Source organism: Gobio gobio (genome assembly GCF_949357685.1).
Source record: "Gobio gobio genome assembly, chromosome: 15".
NCBI classification, from domain to species: Eukaryota; Metazoa; Chordata; class Actinopteri; order Cypriniformes; family Gobionidae; genus Gobio; species Gobio gobio.
Window position 1 is genome coordinate 53,314,704 of NC_137108.1, and position 25,000 is coordinate 53,339,703.

The 25,000-nt window shown below is 40.7% G+C and overlaps 1 protein-coding gene across 1 annotated transcript in view; it reads left to right on the top strand.

The window, feature by feature from the left end:
* The window catches only part of csmd3a (CUB and Sushi multiple domains 3a), a gene marked incomplete at both ends in the record, with an annotated part of 567,839 nt that overhangs the window by 354,105 nt on the left and 188,734 nt on the right, over window positions 1-25,000 (top strand). Inside the window, 2 exons of the mRNA XM_079838157.1 lie at window positions 996-1,091; window positions 1,165-1,368. Of these exons, the coding sequence (XP_079694283.1) occupies window positions 996-1,091; window positions 1,165-1,368 (300 nt within the window). The remainder of the gene's footprint in view (window positions 1-995; window positions 1,092-1,164; window positions 1,369-25,000) is intronic.

A 25,000-nucleotide genomic window follows, 5' to 3' on the forward strand; every position in this document is an offset into this window, starting at 1 on the left:
AATATAATGTAATTTGATGTAATGTAATGTAATGTAATGTAATATAATGTAATAAATTAATATAATATAACAATATAATAAATTAATATAATATATCATATAATATAATATATTAAATTAAATATAATATAATATAATATAATATAATATAATATAATATAATATAATATAATATAATATAATATAATATAATATAATATAATGTAATGTAATGTAATGTAATGTAATGTAATGTAATGTAATGTAATGTAATGTAATGTAATATAATATAATAATATAATATAACAATATATAATAAATTAATATAATATATCATATAACATATAATATAATATATTAAATTAATATAATATTTCATAATATAATATATATAATATAATATAATATAATATAATATAATTAATATAACATAACATAATATAATATAATATAATATAATATAATATAATATAATATAATATAATAATATAATATAATATAACATACTATAATTTGATGAAAATAATTGTATTTGTGATTTTACAAGATTTAATTATTAATAGTATTTTTTTAATTATTATTTATGTTTATAATATATTCTATTTTAATATTTTAATTAAAACATATTCGAATAAATACATAAAAAATAACAAAATAAAGAAAATTAATTAAAATACTATTTTACATATTATCTGCGTGAGCTGTGAATGTGTATGCTTAGATAATGAATGAAATGACTGTATGAATGTTAGTGCAATGTAATGAATGACAGTGTAGTTCAACATTTCACTCACATTTCTACGCTGACACTGTATATAGTATACGTCGTATTAAAATGGAAAAGGATTGAACACACTCATTTTCACTCTCACACCTTTGGAGCGCACTCAAAGACGCATCATTTCCTGTAACCCTGTTGATGTCAGCGCTCCGCAGACACAGCGATGATCTCATTTATGCAGACGGATAACAGAACTGTTTCTGTTCCTCACCTCCTCAAATTTCCCATTTCATAGGAGAGCCGTTGCCGCTGAGCTCTGCCAATGAAATCACCATCAGGTTCAGAACCGAGGGGCCGAACACAGCCAAGGGCTTTCATTTTGTCTATCAAGGTATGCATTTCTCAACGGTGGCAAACTGAGATGAAATACTTTCACTCCACTCATTCCTCTTGCATTCCTGCAGCTGTCCCGAGGACCAGTGCTTCCCAGTGCAGCTCCGTGCCTGAGCCTCGCTATGGGAAGCGCATTGGGAATGACTTCGGATTGGGCACGGTTGTGCTTTTCGAGTGCAACCCAGGTTACACTCTACATGGTGCCAGTGCCATCAGGTGTGAGGCGGTGCCCAGCTCGCTGGCCCAATGGAACGGCACAGTGCCAACATGTGTGGGTATGTATGATCACCGCCACAGCTCAACACTGCCCCCTGCTGCTGAGGGCCAGATGACCAGGCTCTGCTCCAAAACATAGTGAGCTGCCTTTGCAAAGCAGCATTTTTATATGCTGTATTGTCGCAGTCGGGCGTTTATTTAAAAAAAAAAAAAAAACTTACATTTTTCATAAATCATCATTATTATTAGCCTGATGTCGTCATACTCAATTCTAGTCAGAATATGAGTCTGCTCCTGCTCTGTTGGGCTGTGATTATGGGGTGTGTTTCAACCGAACCAGGAAAGACCTCAATTGGATAGACCTACAACCAATCAGAGCAACAGAGCGACGCATAACGTTAGTTGTCAAATGTCAACTAGGGATGTGACGTGAGGAAATTTTCCCACCAGTTTATTGATGTGTGACAACACCGGTAAAACCGGTATCACCGGCGGAGGCTTTTAAATCACTAATTCTATCTAACCGACAGTAACATGCACACGACCGCTCTGAACTGAAAACGCGCCAGTGCGCACACACCGTGAATGACAGCTCGTCTGTAAATGCGCGCTCTGAGGCCATGGGTGCGTCTCAATCAGTTCAGTAGTTCAGTAGTCAGGGCACTGATCAAGCATTGATCAGTCTATGATCGAGATGCACGCCATGAATGAATAACAGTTCGTCCGTAAAGCCTTGTTTATATTCGACGCGCCCACACGAGCGCGAGGGTGCGCGCGGCAAAAATAAATTTGCGCAGTCAGCGAAGCGCGGAGGCTTGCACTGAGCCAGGCGAAAGTAAACAATGCGCGCTCATGCTTTATTAAGCAGATACGTTCAGTTTTTATTTGTATTGTCTGTTCTCTAACTGAACTAAATTATTTTTATACTATAAAAAAATCAAAAAGACGGTGGGCGGTGCCACGGTCGGCAAGTGATGTAACCGGTGTTGAGTCTGGACACCGGAAACACCGGCAACACAGACTATCGTAGCAAGCCTAATGTCAACAGATCTCAACTGCACTGTTGCCATGTCCGCGGGCTGAAGCGCCCCAATTGTGTGATATACAGACCCAGGAATGTGATTTTTAGCTGCCAGCCCTGCCAAAATAACACATATTTTACCCCCCAAATGCCTTTTTTCCCGGAGAACCCCCCCTGGAAAGCTATTGGGCTTGTTTTTGGCTAGTTTTGAGGAAAGTTAGCAATTGGGCGGGTTTTGTTGTAAAAACTCGGCAACCCTGTCTGCACGCACGCTGGAATAAGTAACGTTAGAAGAAAAAGATGAGTGTAAACGATCTTTGCCGGTGTTGTAAAAAAATAATTTAAGGATACACAGAGTTTACTTACCGACACGATCATCATTTCTGAGAGAAATAGTAAAGGTGAACGCATATACGAACAAGTTCTCCGTTTAGGATTAGAGCAAACTCAACCCAACGCCTTTGATGACGTGGATGATTACGTTACTGTTGATCATCTGTCCATCATCGTCTAAAGCCCGCCCTGATGATTTGATTGGTCCGAACAGTTTCTGTTCGGGCATAATTACTTCTCTACGGATCAAGTCCAGACCGAACTGCCCGAGTAAAAATGTTGTGGGCGGGGCTAAGTTCGGCCGGCATCCAGGCTACATTATTATTACTACTGGTCACCCTTTAGCTCTGTCTGGGAGTTTTGCCAATATTTAACCAATGAAAAGTAATATAAAGTGCTTGTGACTAAACCTCATAATTCCATTGGCTCCTCAAACTGTCAATCAAACCTCATAATCGTGAATGAAGTGGCACATCTCTGCTTGTTTGCAATGCAATTGTAAAGACCCGGTTCTTTGATTAAGTACAGCGTTTTCTTTAACCATAAAAACACTAAATATAAAGACTAATGTTTTGTGTGTTTGAGGAGTGGCTAAGCTGAGCACCCACATATCGCTACAATAAACTTCGTAAACCTCGTAACTCCATTAAAATGTTTATAATAAAATTATTATTACAAGTGTCTGACCATATATAAAGCCACAACATCAACTTTGACAACAGTGTTTAATTACTATTTATACAATACAGCGACAATATAATATATTTTATTATGTGTATAGCATTTTATAATATAAATAATCAAACAAATGTCTTCATTTTTATTCTTTATTATTATTATTCATGTGTTTATAATATAATTAATATAATATATCATTTAAATTATTAATTAATAGCAATTATTTGTATATATATTATTAAAATACATTATATATTATATTAATATTTTTAATAAGTACATTTATAATAACTAACTAACTAAATAAAGTATTTTACCTATTATTTGTGTGTGTGCTGTGAATATTTATTAGCATTTCATAATATAAATAATCAAAGATTATATACTTTAGATTTCTTAATTTTTGTTCTATTATTATTCTTCATGTATTCGCAATACAATATAATACTTAAATTATTAATTAATAGACATTATTATTTTTAGATGTATATTATTAAAATACATTATAAGTATATTTTTTAATAAATACAAATAAAGAAACTTTTTACCTATTTTTTGTGTGTGCTATGAATATTTCTTAGCATTTTATAATATATACTTATTATTTTTTATTATTATTAATAATGTATTTATAATATAATGAATATAATACTTAAATTATGAATTAATAGTATTCATTATTTGTAGATATTATATTTTATTCAAATACATTAATATTTTTTTTATAAAAACATAACTAAATAATCATCTATTTTACCCATTATTTGTGTGTGCTGTGAATATTTATGCTTAGGTTATTGTTGTTTGCGTATAGCAATATGTCAGTGCTCTATTGTTGTGCTTCACGTGAGCCGCACTGTTCGTATGAGTGTGTGTGTGTGTGTTAGTAAAGCGCTGGAGATCACTCACCTGTGTGTCTGCTCGCCCTCAGAAGTCGCTTACTGTGTTGTGGAACAGAGCCGGAGAGATTTGAGGGGGCTTTATTAAAAATAAATGTGCTGGAGAGCTAATGGATACAGGAGCGTTCACACAGTGTGGAAATGCAATTTCGAATAAATGCGAATCTCGGGTAAATCTCTTGATGCAAGTTGACAGAATACTTTCCTTCTAGCCACGTCCTCATGCAATTTAATAGAAACACTCCTATGAGAGAATCAACAGGCGCTGGAAGCAAAGCCGGCGTCCTTACGCTCGCACCGACCAAACAATGTGCCATCATTATCTGAGCTCACGCTATAGCATGAGCAGGCGGGATTTTGTATTACAGAGCTCAGTATCATACTTCTTTTCTCCCTGATGTCTTTTCATCATCATTTTTCACCTTCACTCTGATCCGTGGAATTAATTGGGTTGTTTTTTTGATACTGTACCTTTTCAGATTTCTTCTTCACATGTTGAATTAGTTCCAGCACTTTCGTACGCGGGGGTTGTATCGCTCAGCCTCACATTCATAAGCTAAATTAAAGGGGTAGTTCACCCAAAAATCAAAATTATCCCATGATTTACTCACCCTCAAGCTATCCTAGGTGTGTGTGACATTCTTCTTTCAGACGAACACAATCAGAGTTATATTAAAATACTCTATATTGCCAAAAGTTTTGGGAACTTTAATGCCTTCCCATTTTCCATCCGTAGGGTTTAATATGCAGCTCTAGCAGCTTCAGCTCTTCTGCTCTTCTTTCCTCAAGGTTTAGGAGTGTGTTTATGGGGATTCTTCATTAGTGATGTTGGACGAGAAGGCCTGGCTCTCAGTCTCCGCTCTAATTCATCCCAAAGCTGTTCTATCGGGTTGAGGTCAGGACTCCAGTTCCTCCACCAAACTCCTCATCCATGTCTTTATGGAGACGCTTTGTGCACTGGTCAGTCATGCTGGGACAGGAAGGGGCCGTCCCCAAACTGGGCCCACAAAGTTGGGAGCATGAAATTGTCCAAAATGTCTAAGTGAAGCGTTAAGAGTTCCTTTCACTGGCAGACGTAGCGTAAAAAAGCGTAACTGGCGCAACGATGATGTTGGACGTAGCGCAAAAAAACGTAATTGGTGCGAAGATGATGCCGGATGTAGCGTAAAAAAGCATAACTGGTGCGACGATGATGTTGGACTTAGCGTAAAAAAGCGTAACTGGCGCGACGATGATGTTGTGCGTAGCGTAAAAAATGTAATTGGTGCGAAGATGATGTCGGATGTAGCGTAAAAAAACATAACTGGTGTGACGATGATGTTGGACGTAGCGTAAAAAAGCGTAACTGGCGCGACGATGATGTTGGGCGTAGCGTAAAAAAACTTAATTGGTGCGAAGATGATGTTGGATGTAGCGTAAAAAAGCATAACTGGTGCGACGATGATGTTGGATGAAGCGTAAAAAAACGTAAATGGTGCGACGATGATGTTGGACGTAGCGTAAAAAAGCATAACTGGCGCGACGATGATGTTGGGCGTAACGCTAAAGAACGTAATTGGTGCAAAGATGATGTCGGAATTAGCGTAAAAAAACGTAACTGGTGCGACAATGATGTCAGACGTAGCGTAAAAAAGTGTAACTGGCGCGAAGATGATGTTGGACGTAGCGCAAAAAAACTTAATTGGTGCGAAGATGATGTCGGATGTAGCGTAAAAAAACGTAACTGGTGCGACGATGATGTTGGACGTAGCGTAAAAAAGCATAACTGGCGCAACGATGATGTTGGGCATAGCGTAAAAAAACTTAATTGGTGCGAAGATGATGTTGGACGTAGTGTAAAAAAGCGTAACTGGCGCGACGGTGATGTTGGGCGTAGCGTGAAAAAGCATTACTGGTGCGACGATGCTGTTGGACGTAGCTTAAAAAAACGCAACTAGCGCGACGATGATGTTGGTCTTAGCGCAAAAAAACTTAATTGGTGTGAAGATGATGTCGGATGTAGCATAAAAAAACTTAACTGGTGCGACAATGATGTTGGACGTAGCGTAAAAAAGCATAACTGGCGCGACGATGATGTTGGGCGTAACGCTAAAGAACGTAATTGGTGCAAAGATGATGTCGGAATTAGCGTAAAAAAACGTAACTGGTGCGACAATGATGTCAGACGTAGCGTAAAAAAGTGTAACTGGCGCGAAGATGATGTTGGACGTAGCGCAAAAAAACTTAATTGGTGCGAAGATGATGTCGGATGTAGCGTAAAAAAACGTAACTGGTGCGACGATGATGTTGAACGTAGCGTAAAAAAGCATAACTGGCGCAACGATGATGTTGGGCATAGCGTAAAAAAACTGAATTGGTGCGAAGATGATGTTGGACGTAGTGTAAAAAAGCGTAACTGGCGCGACGGTGATGTTGGGCGTAGCGTGAAAAAGCATTACTGGTGCGACGATGCTGTTGGACGTAGCTTAAAAAAACGCAACTAGCGCGACGATGATGTTGGTCTTAGCGCAAAAAAACTTAATTGGTGTGAAGATGATGTCGGATGTAGCATAAAAAAACTTAACTGGTGCGACAATGATGTTGGACGTAGCGTAAAAAAGCATAACTGGCGCGACGATGATGTTGGGCATAGCGTAAAAAAACTTAATTGGTGCGAAGATGATGTTGGACGTAGCGTAAAAAAACGTAACTGGCGCGACGGTGATGTTGGGCGTAGCGTGAAAAAGCATAACTGGTGCGACGATGATGTTGGGCGTAGCGCTAAATAACGTAATTGGTGTGAAGATGATGTCGGATGTAGCATAAAAAAACGTAACTGGTGCGACAATGATGTCGGACGTAGCGTAAAAAAGTGTAACTGGCGCGAAGATGATGTTGGGCGTTGCGCAAAAAAACTTAATTGGTGCGAAGATGATTTCGGATGTAGCATAAAAAAACGTAACTGGTGCGACGATGATGTCAGACGTAGCGTAAAAAAGCATAACTGACACAACGATGATGTCAGACGTAGCGTAAAAAAGCGTAACTGGCAGAACGATGATGTTGGATGTAGTGTAAAAAAACGTAATTGGCATGACGATGATGTTGGGCGTAGTGTAAAAAACGTAATTGGTGCAAAGATGATGTCGGATGTAGCATAAAAAAGCATAACTGCAGTGATGATGATGTCAAACGTAGCGTAAAACAGTGTAACTGGCATGGTGATGACGTCGAATGTAGCGTAAAAAAGCATAACTGCTGCGACAATGATGTTGGACGTAGTGTAAAAAAGCGGAACTGGCAGAACGATGATGTCAGACGTAGCGTAAAAAAGCATAACTGGCAGAACGATGATGTCAGACGTAGCGTAAAAAAGCATAACTGGCTAGACGATGATGTCAGACGTAGTGTAAAAAAGCGTAACTGGCAGAACAATGATGTTGGATGTAGTGTAAAAAAACTTCACTGGCATGACGATGATGTTGGGCGTAGCGTAAAAAAACTTCATTGGTGCAAAGATGATGTCGGATGTAGCATAAAAAAGCATAACTGCAGTGATGATGATGTCGAACGTAGCGTAAAAAAGCGTAACTGGCAGAACGATGATGTCAGACGTAGCGTAAAAAAGCATAACTGGCAGAACGATGATGTCAGACGTAGCGTAAAAAAGCATAACTGGCAGAACGATGATTTACATTTACATTTAGTCATTTAGCAGACGCTTTTATCCAAAGCGACTTACAAATGAGGGCAATAGAAGCAGCTAGAGCAGTCGAAGGGCAATAATATCAGTAATATGCAAGTGCTGTAACAAGTCTCAGTTAGTCTATTTTTTTTTTTATTTTTTTTTATTTTTTTATAAATTAGACAGACAGACAATGAATAGAATGATAAGTGGTATTCTCGATCGGTCAGGTGTTGCTGGAAAAGATGTGTCTTTAGACGTTTTTTGAAAATGGCTACAGACTTGGCTGCTCGAATTGAGATCGGCAGGTCATTCCACCAGGTGGGAACGGTCCAGGAAAAGGTCCGTGAGAGTGATTTCATGCCTCTCTGGTATGGCACCACAAGGCGTCGTTCACTGGCAGAACGCAAGTTCCTGGAGGGTGTGTAAGTCTGAACGAGCGAGTTTAGGTATATTGGTGCAGAGCCAGTGGATGTTTTTAAGGCGAGCACCAGTGCCTTGAATTTAATGCGAGCGGCTATTGGTAGCCAGTGCAGACTGATGAGTAGAGGCGTGACGTGTGCTCTCTTCGGCTCACCAAAGACCAACCTCGCCGCTGCATTCTGGATCAGTTGCAAGGGTTTGATATTGCATGCCGGAAGGCCCGCTAGAAGAGCATTACAGTAGTCCAGTCTGGAGAGAACAAGAGCTTGGACCAGTAGTTGTGTGGCATGATCTGATAGGAAGGGTCTAACCTTCCTAATGTTGAATAATGCAAATCTACTGGACCGGGTTGTTGCAGTAATGTGGTCAGTGAATTTTAGCTGATCATCGATCACAACTCCAAGGTTCCTGGCTGTCCTGGACGGAGTTCTGGTTGATGAACCTAGCTGAATGGAGAGATTGTGGTGAAGTGCTGGTTTGGCAGAGACAACAAGAAGCTCTGTCTTTGCAAGGTTGAGTTGCAGGTGATGTTCCTTCATCCAGGCAGAAATGTCTGTTAGGCAGGCAGCGATACGAACACCAACCGATGGATCATCAGGTTGAAATGAGAAGTAGAGTTGAGTGTCGTCGGCATAGCAGTGATAGGAAAAGCCATGTTTCTGAATGACCGATCCCAGTGATGACATGTAGATGGAGAAGAGAAGTGGTCCAAGCACTGATCCCTGGGGAACTCCAGTGGCTAGATGATGTGACTTAGACACTTCACCTCTCCATGACACCCTGAAGGACCTACCTGAGAGGGAAGACTTGAACCACTGGAGAGCAGTTCCTGAGATGCCCATCTTCATGAGAGTTGCCAGGAGGATCTGGTGATTAACTGTGTCAAAAGCAGCAGACAAATCCAGTAAGATAAGTACTGTGGATTTGGAGGCTGCTCTTGCCTGTCTCAGTGCCTCCGTAACCGAGTCTCAGTTGAGTGGCCGCTTTTGAAACCGGATTGGTTGATGTCCAGGAGGTTGTTCTGTTCAAGAAACGTAGAGAGCTGATTAAACACAACTCGCTCAAGTGTCTTTGCAATGAAAGGCAGAAGGGATACCGGTCTGTAGTTTTCTAAAAGTGCTGGGTTTAGAGAGTGTTTCTTAAACAGTGGGGTTACCCGAGCCTGCTTAAATGCTGTGGGGAAAGTCCCGGTGTGAAGAGAGGTGTTGACAATGTGAGTGAGTGCTGGAGTAACAGAAGAAGAAATGGCCTGAAGGAGGTGAGTGGGGATAGGATCAAGCGGACATCTGGCTCAACGATGATCCGATGATGATCCGATGATGTCAGACGTAGCGTAAAAAAGCATAACTGGTGTGACAATGATGTTGGACGTAGCGTAAAAAAGCGTAACTGGCAGAATGATGATGTCAGACGTAGCGTAAAAAAGCGTAACTGGCAGAACGATGATGTCAGACGTAGCATAAAAAAACGTAACTGGCAGAACGATGATGTTGGATGTAGTGTAAAAAAACTTAATTGATGCAAAGATGATGTCGGATGTAGCTTAAAAAAGCATAACTGCAGTGATGATGATGTTGGACGTAGCGTAAAAAAGTGTAACTGGCTCGACGATTACTTTGGATGTAGCGTAAAAAAGCGTAACTGGTGTGACAATGACGTTGGACGTAGCGTAAAAAAGCATAACTAGCGGGACAATGATGTCGGACATTGGATAAAAACTTAGACACGCCGTTGACATCGGACGTAGCGTAAAAAACGTAACTGGCGTGACGATTATGTCAGACGTAGCGTAAGCGTTTTGAACTGCGAGAGGTGTTACACTTTCTTCGTAAGTTGAATACGGAAGGCGTAGTGTAAGCTAGATATTTTACTTTATAACGTGTTAAATACGGATATTTTTCCTACACAAACCCATCGATTCACTTCAGAAGGCCTTTATTAACCCCTGGAGCTGTGTGGAGCACTTTTATGGTGGAGGGACTCACTTTTTTGGCCTTCAGATTCTAATATAACTTAATATAAAAGAATGTCTTATACACCTAGGATGGCTGGAGGGTGATTAAATCATGGGCTAATTTTCATTATTGTGTGAACTACCCCTTTAATAAGCAGTTAGACATGAGAAACGTGATTGTGCTTGCCGTGGCATAACTTTGCCCAGGTTTCCAGGGTCTTTTGCGTGATTCTTCTGCGTGAAGTTTTGCATTTGTAAATTCCTTCCAGAAATGAAAAATGCGCCCCGGCTCATTCTTACGGTGCGGCGATGCTGCGAGGGGTAAATCAAACGCTGCACCTCTGACAGTAACACCTGTTATCATCGATTATTTCTGCTGGAGGGAAAAGCCTGGATAAATCTCCAGCAGTTTTACAGTGTGTGGGAAGAGCTCAGTGTTGCTGTTGGTAACTGCTCTGGATCTTCTGCACTGGACCATGTGATTCACCTTTATCACTTTGTCTTGTCTCCATAAATAACATGCATGCTCAATGTTTGGGGAAGTTTTTCCGCTCGCCGGTCAGCAGCTCGTGTCGTGGCCTCATGTGGGAGGTGCGGGTTCAATTTCAGACGTGTCGGATCCCAGTCCGCCTCCATCCCAGGGGATTTCTTGTCTGGCTTATGTTGGGGATAATAATGCGCAGATCTGTTTTGACACTCAGTGTCTGCTGTCACCTGTCAGTCACTCGCGCTGGTGCCGGATTGAGTCGGTTCTGCAGGAGGATTCAGGGAAGATTCTGCAGAGATCATTCAAGCATTAAAACAGCAAACTATAGCAGATAAACAGCACTGATGTTCAAGGAACTGTACCAACAGACAGCTCAAACTATCAGTATAACAATCAGATCAATACAAATTAATTCTGCAATTAAATAAAAATACAATTTTAAATAAAATAAAATTATACAATTATACTATTATATTATATTAATTATATTATATTATATTATATTATATTATATTATATTATATTATATTATATTATATTATATTAATTATATTATATTATATTATATGATATTATATTATATTATATTATATTATATTATATTATATTATATTAATTATATTATATTATATTATATTATATTATATTATATTATATTATATTATATTATATTATATTATATTAATTATATTATATTATATTATATTATATTATATTATATTATATTATATTAATTATATTATATTATATTAATTATATTATATTATATTATATTATATTATATTATATTATATTATATTAATTATATTATATTATATTATATTATATTATATTAATTATATTATATTATATTATATTATATTATATTATATTATATTATATTATATTATATTAATTATATTATATTATATTATATTATATTATATTATATTATATTATATTATATTATATTATATTAATTATATTATTATATTATATTGTATTATATTTTATATTAATTATATTAATTATATTATATTATATTATTAAATTAGGATGACAGCATTCATTTTCCATTTAAATATGATATTTATTATTTACTTAATTAAAAATGTAATAAAACATGTTATGTTACTAATAATACAAATTAATTCAGCAAAATACAAATAATATAACAAATAAAATAAAATAATACAATTATATATAAATTAGATTATTTTAATTATCTTATATTATATGATTTAGATGAATTATCTTATATTTATTTTATGATATTAATTATCTTATATTTATGATATCATATTATATTATATGAAATATCTTATATTTATTATATTATATTAATTATGTTATATTTATTATGTTAATTATCTTTTATTTATTATATTATATTATAATAATAAAAAGGGACATTCATAATAATAATAATAATAATAATAATATTTTTTGACTATTAATAATCATTAAAATTATATTATATTATATTATATTAATTATCTTATATTTATTATATCATATTATATTATATGAATTATCTTATATTTATTATATTATCTTATATTATATTAATTATATTATATTGATTAGGTTAATTATCTTTTATTTATTATCCATCCATCCATCCATCTTCTTCCGCTTATCCGGGGCCGGGTCGCGGGGGCAGCAGTCTAAGCCGAGATGCCCAGACTTCCCTCTCCCTAGACACTTCCTCTAGCTCTTCCGGGGGGACACCGAGGCATTCCAAGGCCAGCCGGGAGACATAGTCCCTCCAGCGTGTCCTCGGTCTTCCCCGGGGCCTCCTCCCGGTTGGACATGCCCGAAACACCTTCCCGGGAAGGCGTTCAGGAGGCATCCGGAACAGATGCCCGAGCCACCTCAGCTGTCCCCTCTCGATGTGGAGGAGCAGCGGCTCTACTCCGAGTTCCTCCCGAGTGACTGAGCTCCTCACCCTATCTCTAAGGGAGCGCCCAGCCACCCTGCGGAGAAAGCTCATTTCGGCCGCCTGTATCCGGGATCTTGTCCTTTCGGTCATGACCCAAAGCTCATGACCATAGGTGAGAGTAGGAACGTAGATTGACCGGTAAATCGAGAGCTTCGCCTTACGGCTTAGCTCTTTCTTCACCACGACAGACCGGTACATCGACCGCATTACTGCAGAAGCTGCACCGATCCGTCTGTCAATCTCCCGTTCCATCCTCCCCTCACTCGTGAACAAGACCCCTAGATACTTAAACTCCTCCACTTGGGGCAGGAACTCTCCACCAACCTGGAGTGGGCAAGCCACCCTTTTCCGACTGAGGACCATGGCCTCGGATTTGGAGGTGCTGATCCCCATCCCAGCCGCTTCACACTCGGCTGCAAACCGTCCCAATGCATGCTGAAGGTCCTGGTTAGAAGGGGCCAACACGACAACGTCATCCGCAAAGAGCAGAGACGAAACCGTGTGGTCCCCAAACCTGACACCCTCCGGCCCTTGGCTGCGCCTAGAAATTCTGTCCATAAAAATTATGAACAGAACCGGCGACAAAGGGCAGCCCTGCCGGAGTCCAACATGCACCGGGAACAAGTCTGACTTACTGCCGGCAATGCGGACCAAACTCCTGCTTCGGTCATACAGGGACCGGACAGCCCTCAGCAAAGGACCCCGGACCCCATATTCCCCCAGCACCCTCCACAGGATGCCGCGAGGGACACAGTTGAATGCCTTCTCCAAATCCACAAAACAAATGTGGACTGGTTGGGCAAACTCCCATGAACCCTCCAGCACCCTGTAGAGGGTATAGAGCTGGTCCAGTGTTCCGCGACCAGGACGAAAACCACACTGTTCCTCCTGAATCCGAGGTTCCACTATCGGCCGGATTCTCCTCTCCAGTACCCTGGCATAGACTTTCCCGGGGAGGCTGAGAAGTGTGATCCCCCTATAGTTGGAACACACCCTCCGGTCCCCCTTCTTAAAAAGAGGGACCACCACCCCGGTCTGCCATCCCAGAGGCACTGTCCCCGACCGCCACGCGATGCTGCAGAGGCGTGTCAGCCAAGACAGCCCCACAACATCCAGAGACTTGAGGTACTCAGGGCGGATCTCATCCACCCCCGGTGCCTTGCCACCGAGGAGTTTCTTGACCACCTCGGTGACTTCAGCCCGGGTGATGGACGAGTCCTCCTCTGAGCCCCCAGCCTCTGCTTCCTCAATGGAAGACGTGACGGCGGGATTGAGGAGATCCTCGAAGTATTCCTTCCACCGTCCGACAACATCCCCAGTCGAGGTCAACAGCCGCCCATCGCCACTGTAAACAGCGTTGGTAGGGCACTGCTTCCCCCTCCTGAGGCGCCGGACGGTTTGCCAGAATCTCTTCGAGGCCAGCCGATAGTCTTTTTCCATGGCCTCACCGAACTCCTCCCAGGCCCGAGTTTTTGCCTCCACGACCACCCGGGCTGCAGTCCGTTTAGCCTGTCGGTACCTGTCAGCTGCCTCAGGAGTCCCACAAGCCAGCCAGGCCCGATAGGACTCCTTCTTCAGCTTGACGGCATCCCTTACTTCCGGTGTCCACCACCGGGTTCGGGGATTGCCGCCTCGACAGGCACCGGAGACCTTGCGTCCACAGCTCCGAGCAGCCGCTTTGACAATGGAGGTGGAGAACATGGTCCACTCGGACTCAATATCTCCAGCCTCCCTCGGGATCCGGTCGAAGCTCTGCCGGAGGCAGGAGTTGAAGATCTCTCTGACAGGAGACTCGGCCAAACGTTCCCAGCAGACCCTCACAGTACGTTTGGGTCTACCGAGTCTATCCAGCTTCCTCCCCCGCCATCGGATCCAACTCACCACCAGGTGGTGATCAGTTGACAGCTCCGCCCCTCTCTTCACCCGAGTGTCCAAGACATACGGCCGCAGATCAGATGAAACGACCACAAAGTCGATCATTGACCTACGACCTAGGGTGTCCTGGTGCCATGTGCACTGATGGACACCCTTATGCTTGAACATGGTGTTCGTTATGGACAAACTGTAACTAGCACAGAAGTCCAATAACTGAACACCACTCGGGTTCAGATCAGGGGGGCCGTTCCTCCCAATCACGCCCCTCCAGGTTTCACTGTCATTGCCCACGTGGGCGTTGAAGTCCCCCAGTAGAACGACGGAGTCCCCAGTCGGAGCACTTTCCAGCACCCCTCCCAGGGACACCAAGAAGGCCGGGTACTCCGCACTGCCGTTCGGCCCATAGGCACAAACGACAGTGAGAGACCTATCCCCAAGCCGAAGCCGCAGGGAAACGACCCTCTCGTTCACCGGGGTAAACTCCAACACATGGCAGCAGAGCTGGGGGGCTATAAGCAAACCCACACCAGCCCGCCGCCTCTCACCATGGGCAACTCCAGAGTGGTAAAGAGTCCATCCCCTCTCGAGGAGTGTGGTTCCAGAGCCCAAGCCATGCGTGGAGGTGATTCCGACTATCTCTAGTCGGAACCTCTCAACCTCACGCACAAGCTCAGGCTCTTTCCCCGCCAGCGAGGTGACATTCCATGTCCCAAGAGCCAGTTTCCGTGTCCAGGGATCGGGTCGTCTAGGCCCCCGCCTTCGACTGCTGCCCGATTCGCTTTGCACCGGCCCCTTACGGTCCCTCCCGTGAGTGGTGGGCCCACGGGAAGGTGTCCCCACGTCGCTCCTTCGGGCTGAGCCCGGCCGGACCCCGTGGGGGAAGGCCCGGCCACCAGGCGCTCGCATACGAGCCCCAACCCCAGGCCTGGCTCCAGGGTGGGGCCCCGGCTGCGCCATACCGGGCGACGTCACGGTCCTCCTTCTTTTTGTCATCATAAGGGGTTTGTGAACTGCTCTTAGTCTGACCCGTCACCTAGGACCTGTTTGCCTTGGGAGACCCTACCAGGGGCATATAGCCCCGGACAACATAGCTCCTAGGGTCATTCGGGTACTCAAACCCCTCCACCACGTTAAGGTGGCAGTCCATGGAGGGACTTTATTTATTATATTATATTATAATAATAAAAAGGGACATTCAATAATAATAATAATAATAATAATAATAATAATAATAATAATAATAATAATAATAATAATAATAATAATAAATTATTACTATTAATAATCATTAAAATTAAAATTAAATTAATAAAATTATATGTAAATTAGATTAGTTTAATTATCTTATATTATATTATATTAATTATCTTATTATATTATATTAATTATATTATATTATATTATATTATATTATATTATATTATATTATATTATATTATATTATATTATATTATATTATATTAATTATATTAATTATATTATATTATATTATATTATATATTATATTATATTAATTATATTATTATTAATAATAATTAAGTTTGCAATTAAAGCATTCACCTAAGTTAATTAAAATGCACTAAATTGTATCAAAATATTATATTACCAAGAATACTAATTAATTCTCCAATTATACTACATTACTAATAATACCAAATACTTCTGCAACTAGAGTATTTATGTAAATTAGGGTGACAACATCGGTTTGCTATTTTAATAATTTGTTTTGTATTTACTCATCTAAAATCAAATAAATTAAAATTCAATAAATTGTATCAATATAATATGTTACAAATAATACTAATTGATTCTGCAATATGTTACTAATAATGACAATGAATTCTGCAACTAGAGCAATAATCTAATTTAGGGTGTCAAAATTAAATTTGCTTAACATTTACTCATCTCAAATAAAAATAAATTGAAATGTAGTACACTTTCTCAATATATTATATTACCAATAATATGAATCAATTCTCGAATTATACTACGTTATACTAATAATACCAATTAATTCTGCATTTAGAGCATTCATGAAGATTAATGATTATTTTGTTATTTTAATGTAATATTGCAGCGGTCAGTAAATAAACGTGTGTCCACGTCTAAACTTCGACACCAAACAAACAAATGTAGACACTAGGGATGCAACAATACAGTTCGGGGTTTTTTTACACCTTGGTTTTTACCCACGGTTTTCGGTTTGGTTCGGTTCTGATGGCTTGTCAGTTTTTTGCTATTCTATTCTTAGTCGACCGGAACAGCAAGAGGTTAAGGAGAAAAAATACTTTTTATTACAATACTCTTTCTTTATTTTACTTAAAAGAATTGAAAAACCTTACTTAAACTTAAAACTTTACTTTGAAAAAACCCTTGTACACATTCCTAGTGTATTGGATAATATAAAATAAATATATAAAAATATTTACACTGGCAGCTCAGAGCTGTACAGCAGCATTAAAGTATGAAATTGAATGAATTAATGTAAAAATAAAACACTACACAGACTTCACTATAAAATATACATTGATTCTTATTAAAGTTACTGTATTAGTTCTTCAGTCAAGAGCAGTGAGTGATTTTCTCTTTTTGTCTTTTGTTGTTGTATTAACATTAAAGGGATAGTTCACTCAAAAATTAAATTTCTGTCATCGAGAAATTAACACAGGTTTGGAACAATATTAGAGTGAGTAAATAATGACATCGTTTTAGAGGTGAACTGTCCCTTTAAGGACAGCGTGTTCACTATAGGCTGCGCCGCTGTCAATTAAAGACCTGCACGCATCTAATATACACACACACTGATTTTACTTTCACTTTAGACATAACCGACTGTGTTTATGTTAACCTTGTGTGTATTTGACAGTATTAGCGCAGTAAGACGACTACTTAGTCCAGTAATCGCGTGTTTGACAGGCGTTTAGTGCGCGCGCTCGGAAAAGCGCATGTTAAAACCGTGCATAAGCGCGTGAATGAAATGTTTAACCAGCAAGGCTGTAAAACGCATGCAAATAATGAACTTTGGTGATTGTGAATATCTATAGTGTTCTGTGAGTATAACTCCACCACTAACCTGTGATGTGAATGTATGTCGTGTTGTTCCGTATTGGGATGGAGGAAAAAAACGCAATTCACAAGCGCGTATTGAACCGTGAATGCCGTACCGAACGGTTCAATATTATATTGAGAATTGTGGCATCCCCAGTAGACACACAGTAAACGGCGGTAATGAGGCGGATTACAGCCAACCTTACACTAGCCATGATCAAGTGTGACATTATCCCAACATGTGTGTTTCTCTATTTACGGTAGCGTCTTCACGTTCCATTGACTCTCCGGCCCCGAGCGACTAGCTCATCCTCTCTTCCACGCTAATGAAGACATTAGCGGAGCTGCAAACCTTTCTGATTATAGCGGGGGCGGGACATCACCTGTGGAATATAGATGCGCCAGAAAAGGATAATTGCCTTGATTTAACCATGCAGAATGTTCTTCCAGGCATCAGAAAGGAGAGTAAAGAAGGGAAAGGGTAAAGCATGAGTGGTGTTTTCTGCACAGCCGCCCGGAGGTGAGCCTGACGATTGAAAACAAAGCGGTTGACTCGAGCCTCTCGACGGCCTTTGACAGATCGCGTCAGATACTGCCTGTGAAGACTGAATGCCCTTGCGGTAGTTAACATCCAGAGAGGATTCGCTCTTATTGATGGCTGCACAAAAGGTGCTGAGCACAATGTCTGGCACAGCCTCAACAAGCGCATAAAAATCGCTCGACTGAGCCCTGCAAAGGTGACAAAGATTCACTTCTCGTCCTTTCAATTCATTCCAGTCAGTGTGTTTTCTTCTCGCTGACGTCTGAGTGTTTTGAAAATCGCTAATGAAAATGGAAAGTCATTTAAAACGACGTGTTGGAAAGCACAATACTGTGATTATGAGTGTGGAGATTTCTCTCAGTCCTTGGGATCTTTACACGCTTCTTCATTAGTGTGTGGCCATGTTTTGCAGTAAACACAGTATCAAAGATGTTTGAGAGGCTGTAAATATTTTTAAATAATGTTTTTCCTTACCCTTTCCATCATAAATTTGACAAGATAAAAACATTTTCCAGTTAGGGCAAGAAAAAAGAATATCATTTGCAATGCAACGTCACAATTTTAAGGGTGTTTGGATGGTTAATACTGATGACAAAAATTATATATTCATATTCACTTACAGTTCTTACAGAGACAGAAAAAAAGCTGAACTGCATGATGCTCAAAGTGTCATTTGTGTCGTCGCTGCTTCAGAAACCTCGACTTGTGTGACATTATGCTGAAGATGGACATGAGGGATGGATTATGTAACTTTTTTTATGTAAAGTGGCTGTAAGTTATATTCTCTTAAAGGCTGTTTGTTTTATCAAATATAAAAAAAGTGTAACATTCAAATCAGGTTTAAACTTTTAGTCTGGAGATGATGATGATGATGATGAGATGTGGAAACTATAGGGCGATATATGAAATATCCATATTTGTGAAGAATTCGCTGGCGATATAAAATTAAACAACATAAACGCAATGATTTTAAAGGGGTTATTAGCGACACCGGTGGCCGTTTAATGAACTGCAGCAGCAATGCACACAACATATGAGTCTGAACAAGCGGCTCCTCCCGCAGTTTCTCCTGAAGCCGATACTGAAGTGAGTTAAAGTGCAGTTCATGGACTGGCCACTAGAGGCAGACTCCAGAAGAGCAGAATCTCATTGAGCTCATGTTAAAATGGCCAACTTTACAGCAGAAGAACACATGTTTACAGTCTGGGACAAACTGTGCTTTTGGTCTGTACGGCTAATGTTGCCCTTCATGACGACTGTGAGGGGGGGATGTTTTTATAACTCATTCCTTTACATTTAATAATGCTTTAAGTTCTGCATAATTAAGGGCGTGGCCACTTTGAGTGACAGGTGGATTGCCGTTTGTCTGCTGTCTGTCAGTCATCACCTCAGCTCCGCCCACGTCCCGCCTCTTTGCCCATTTTCTGTTATCCGGGAGCGATGCGCTGACAAGATGGCGACGGCCAGCTCGACCCGACTTTATAGTCTATGGTTTAAACGGATAGTTCGGACAAAAAATGAATATTGTCATTATTTACTCCCTATCATGTCAACTGACTTTTTATTTCATTGAACACAAAAGCTAATGCTGGCCACATTTTCCATTATACGTATGATATACACTGATCAGGCATAACATTATGACCAGTGAATAACACTGATGATCTCCTGTTAGTGGGTGGGATATATTAGGCAGCAAGTGAACATTTTGTCCTCAGAGTTGATGTGTTAGAAGCAGGAAAAATGGGCAAGCGTAAGGATTTGAGCGAGTTTGGGCCAGATTGTGACGGCTAGAGGACTGAGCATCTCCAAAACTGCAGCTCTTGTGGGGTGTTCCCGGTCTGCAGTGGTCAGTCTCTATCAAAAGTGCTCCAAGGAAGGAACATTGGAGAACCCTAACAAGGAAGTTTTCAGCTCTGAAACTTGCAGGATATTCTTATATAACAATTAACTTTTATACACTCACCTAAAGGATTATTAGGAACACATACTAATACTGTGTTTGACCCCCTTTCACCTTCAGAACTGCCTTAATTCTACGTGGCATTGACTCAACAAGCTGCTGAAAGCATTCTTTAGAAATGTTGGCCATATTGATAGGAGAGCATCTTGCAGTTGATGGAGATTTGTGGGATGCACATCCAGGGCACGAAGCTCCCGTTCCACCACATCCCAAAGATGCTCTATTGGGTTGAGATCTGGAGACTGTGGGGCCATTTTAGTCCAGTGAACTCATTGTCATGTTCAAGAAACCAGTTTGAAATGATTGGAGCTTTGTGACGGTGCATTATCCTGCTGGAAGTAGCCATCAGAGGATGGGGACATGGTGCTCATAAAGGGATGGACATGGGCAGAAACAATGCTCAGGTTGGCCGTGGCATTTAAACCATGCCCAATTGGCACTAAGGGGCCTAAAGTGTGCCAAGAAAACATCCCCCACACCATTACACCACCACCACCAGCCTGCACAGTGGGAACAAGGCATGATGGATCCATGTTCTCATTCTGTTTACGCCAAATTCTGCCTCTACCATCTGAATGTCTCAACAGAAATCCAGACTCATCAGACCAGGCAACATTTTTCCAGTCTTCAACTGTCCAATTTTGGTGAGCTGGTGCAAATTGTCGCCTCTTTTTCCTCTTTGTAGTGGAGATGAGTGGTACCCGGTGGGGTCTTCTGCTGTTGTAGCCCATCCGCCTCAAGGTTGTGTGTGTTGTGGCTTCACAAATGCTTTGCTGCAGACCTCGGTTGTAACGAGTGGTTATTTCAGTCAAAGTTGCTCTTCTATCAGCTTGAATCAGTCGGCCCATTCTCCTCTGACCTCTAGCATCAACAAGGCATTTTCTCCCACAGGACTGCCGCATACTGGATGCTTTTCCCTTTTCACACCATTCTTTGTAAACCCTAGAAATGGTTGTGCGTGAAAATCCCAGTAACTGAGCAGATTGTGAAATACTCAGACCAGCCCGTCTGGCACCAACAACCATGCCACGCTCAAAATTGCTTAAATCTCCTTTCTTTCCCATTCCGACATTCAGTGTGGAGTTCAGGAGATTGTCTTGACCAGGACCACACCCCTAAATGCACTGAAGCAACTGCCATGTGATTGGTTGATTAGATAATTGCATTAATGAGAAATTGAACTGGTGTTCCTAATAATCCTTTAGGTGAGTGTATATCAAAGGCTCAAGGGAAAGTTGATTTCTCAGTTCAATTACCCCTTTAAATAATGCAGGGTTTCTCATAACGTCACTTCACCATGTGACAGCAGTGAGCAGGCTCCTGATTGGTTAACGCAGCGCATAGAGACACCAAAGTTCAGATTTTTCAACTCGGGCGTCAGACGCGAATTCGCCTCCAACGCGTGAATGCCCAAAAAGCACCAAATAAAATCACTCGCGCTTAACACGCAAGATGGTCTATTCGCGTCAAATGCATGCGTTTAACCTCCAGACGTGCGTCAACGCGCCTTTACATTGACTTAAGATGGAAATAACTCGCTCTATTCCCGTTTGGTGTGAACGCAGCATAATGATGATTTTCTGTCACAACCAAAGCCATGATATTCCTCTTGTGCTCATCAAAGTCAGGATTGAAAGTAAAAGTGAGCCGCTCCTTTAAATGATTGACTTTGCCGTGTGGTCTAATAGCCAGTTTTGTATATCCGCTCCAAAGTGTCCGGTCTTACACAGATTGAATTAGTGTCTGTCAGCGGCTGTGACCAAAAATATCATTATGGTTGCACTTAAGCTGGAGAACTCTTCAGAAGATAAGAGTTTCCCTCCGCTCAGAGGATCCCCTTCAGTGGGCTGAAATATGAGAGGAAACTTCAAATAGAAGAAGTGCGAGGTTGAATAATTGAAAATGATTAATGCATTATGCGTTTTAAGCAGAGCTGGATGAAGCCGGGATGAAAGATGTGCTGCGGCCATGATCCAGGACACTGGATCCAGAGTCATTCCAACTCCCAGGATGCCTGTATGAAGAATAAAGGAGCCGTTCCTGATGAATAACGAGTCTATGTCCATGCAGAGGCTTTAACATTAATGAGTGGCTCCTGTAGTGCCATCCCGCTGGAGTGGGGTTAAGATGGACCGGTACTGGAGTGGGGTTAAGATGGACCGGTACTGTCCCGCTGGAGTGGGGTTAAGATGGAACGGTACTGGAGTGGGGTTGAGATGGACCGGTACCGTCCTGCTGGAGTGGGGTTAAGATGGAACGGTACTGGAGTGGGGTTGAGATGGACCGGTACTGTCCCGCTGGAGTGGGGTTAAATTGGACTGGTACTGTCCCGCTGGAGTGGGGTTAAATTGGACTGGTACTGTCCCGCTGGAGTGGGGTTAAGATGGAACGGTACTGGAGTGGGGTTGAGATGGACCAGTACTGGAGTGGGGTTGAGATGGACCAGTACTGGAGTGGGGTTAAGATGGACCAGTACTGGAGTGGGGTTAAGATGGAACGGTACTGGAGTGGGGTTGAGATGGACCAGTACTGGAGTGGGGTTGAGATGGACCAGTACTGGAGTGGGGTTGAGATGGACCAGTACTGGAGTGGGGTTGAGATGGACCAGTACTGGAGTGGGGTTGAGATGGACCAGTACTGGAGTGGGGTTAAGATGGAACGGTACTGGAGTGGGGTTGAGATGGACCAACACTGGAGTGGGGTTGAGATGGACCAGTACTGGAGTGGGGTTAAGATGGAACGGTACTGGAGTGGGGTTGAGATGGACCAGTACTGGAGTGGGGTTGAGATGGACCAGTATTGGAGTGGGGTTGAGATGGACCAGTACTGGAGTGGGGTTGAGATGGACCAGTACTGGAGTGGGGTTGAGATGGACCAGTACTGGAGTGGGGTTGAGATGGAACGGTACTGGAGTGGGGTTGAGATGGACCGGTACTGGAGTGGGGTTGAGATGGACCAGTACTGGAGTGGGGTTGAGATGGACCAGTACTGGAGTGGGGTTGAGATGGACCAGTACTGGAGTGGGGTTGAGATGGACCAGTACTGGAGTGGGGTTGAGATGGACCAGTACTGGAGTGGGGTTGAGATGGACCAGTACTGGAGTGGGGTTGAGATGGACCAGTACTGGAGTGGGGTTGAGATGGACCAGTACTGGAGTGGGGTTGTGATGGACCAGTACTGGATCGGTGTTAAGATGGAACCGTACTGGAGTGGGGTTGAGATGGACCAGTACTGGAGTGGGGTTGAGATGGACCAGTACTGGAGTGGGGTTGAGATGGACCAGTACTGGAATGGGGTTGAGATGGACCAGTACTGGAGTGGGGTTGAGATGGACCAGTACTGGAGTGGGGTTGAGATGGACCAGTACTGGAGTGGGGTTGAGATGGACCAGTACTGGAGTGGGGTTAAGATGGACCAGTACTGGAGTGGGGTTGAGATGGACCAGTACTGGAGTGGGGTTGAGATGGACCGGTACGGTTGATTGTCGGCTCATTACAGAAAGAAAGCCTTCTCGCGTTGTGCTTTTGAATGAAGCTCATTCTGAAATATTACTGCTGTAATGTACTCTCGTACACTTCATTTGTGTTCTTGTTTGTCTTCATAATCTGTTATTAAAATTTGAAAGCTTGCTCTGCATCAGAGACAGCTCGGCTCACATCAGTGACTAAACGCTCAAATGCATTACGAACAGTTTCAGGACTTTATCTGCCCTCTAAAATTGCATTGTATGCATTTTTTTGTTTTTATATATTTTTTAATTTTATTTGTTTTTATTTTTGTATTTATAATTGTTATTATTATTAATGTTTTTATTATTTATTTGTTGATTTTTAAATTATTTTTAAATAATTAAAAAATATAAAAAATATAAAATCGTTTTATTTTGATATTTTTAGCTGAGAAAGGGCATGTTTACATGGTTTTCTTTGTTGTTTCCTGTCTGTCAAGATGCTTTAAGTTCCCTTTCAGTCGGTCACGTTCAACGTACGTCGGAACTGACCGATGAACTGGGATCTGTCTTCAGAGACCAATCTACTTCGAGTGTATTAGAAACGAGCCAATTGTATTGGCATACGGTCCAGGCACCGCTCCGCACTGCGGGTATAAATACGGAAGTGGAGTACCGCAAATTGCTTTTCCAACTGAGGAGCCGAAGAAGGGACTCGGCCCTTCAGCGGAAGCACAGCACCTGGCAATGGGACGTACGTATTCATTCCCTCCTTCAGGCAATTGGCTCACAATTGGCTCTAATACACTCAAAGTAGATTGGTCTCTGAAGATTTCAGATATTGTTATTTGGTCTCCGACGTACGTCTCCGTTCCCTTCTTCAGGAAACAACGTTTTTTATTATATTATATATATATATATATATATATATATATATATATATATATATATATATATATATATATATATATATATATATATATATATATATATATATATATATATATATAATTTATTTTGTATTGTTTTATTTTATTACTATTATTGTTATTTTATAATAGTAGTATTATATTATTTATAAATATAATTTATATTATATTATTATAAATTATATATGCTTTTATTTTTGTATTTTTATTATTACTACTACTACTACTACTACTACTATTATTTATATTATTTTATTATTTTTATATTGTTTTATTTTTATAAATAATATTATTTATTAATATTTATTTTATTTTACTTTATTAATTATTTTTTATATATATTTATTTTTAGTTTTAATATATATTTAATTTAACTTAATTTATTTATTTTATTTTTAGTAATATAATTGTTATTATGCATTTATTATTTACATTTACATTACATTTACATTTACGCATTTGGCAGACGCTTTTATCCAAAGCGACTTACATTGCAATCAAGGTACA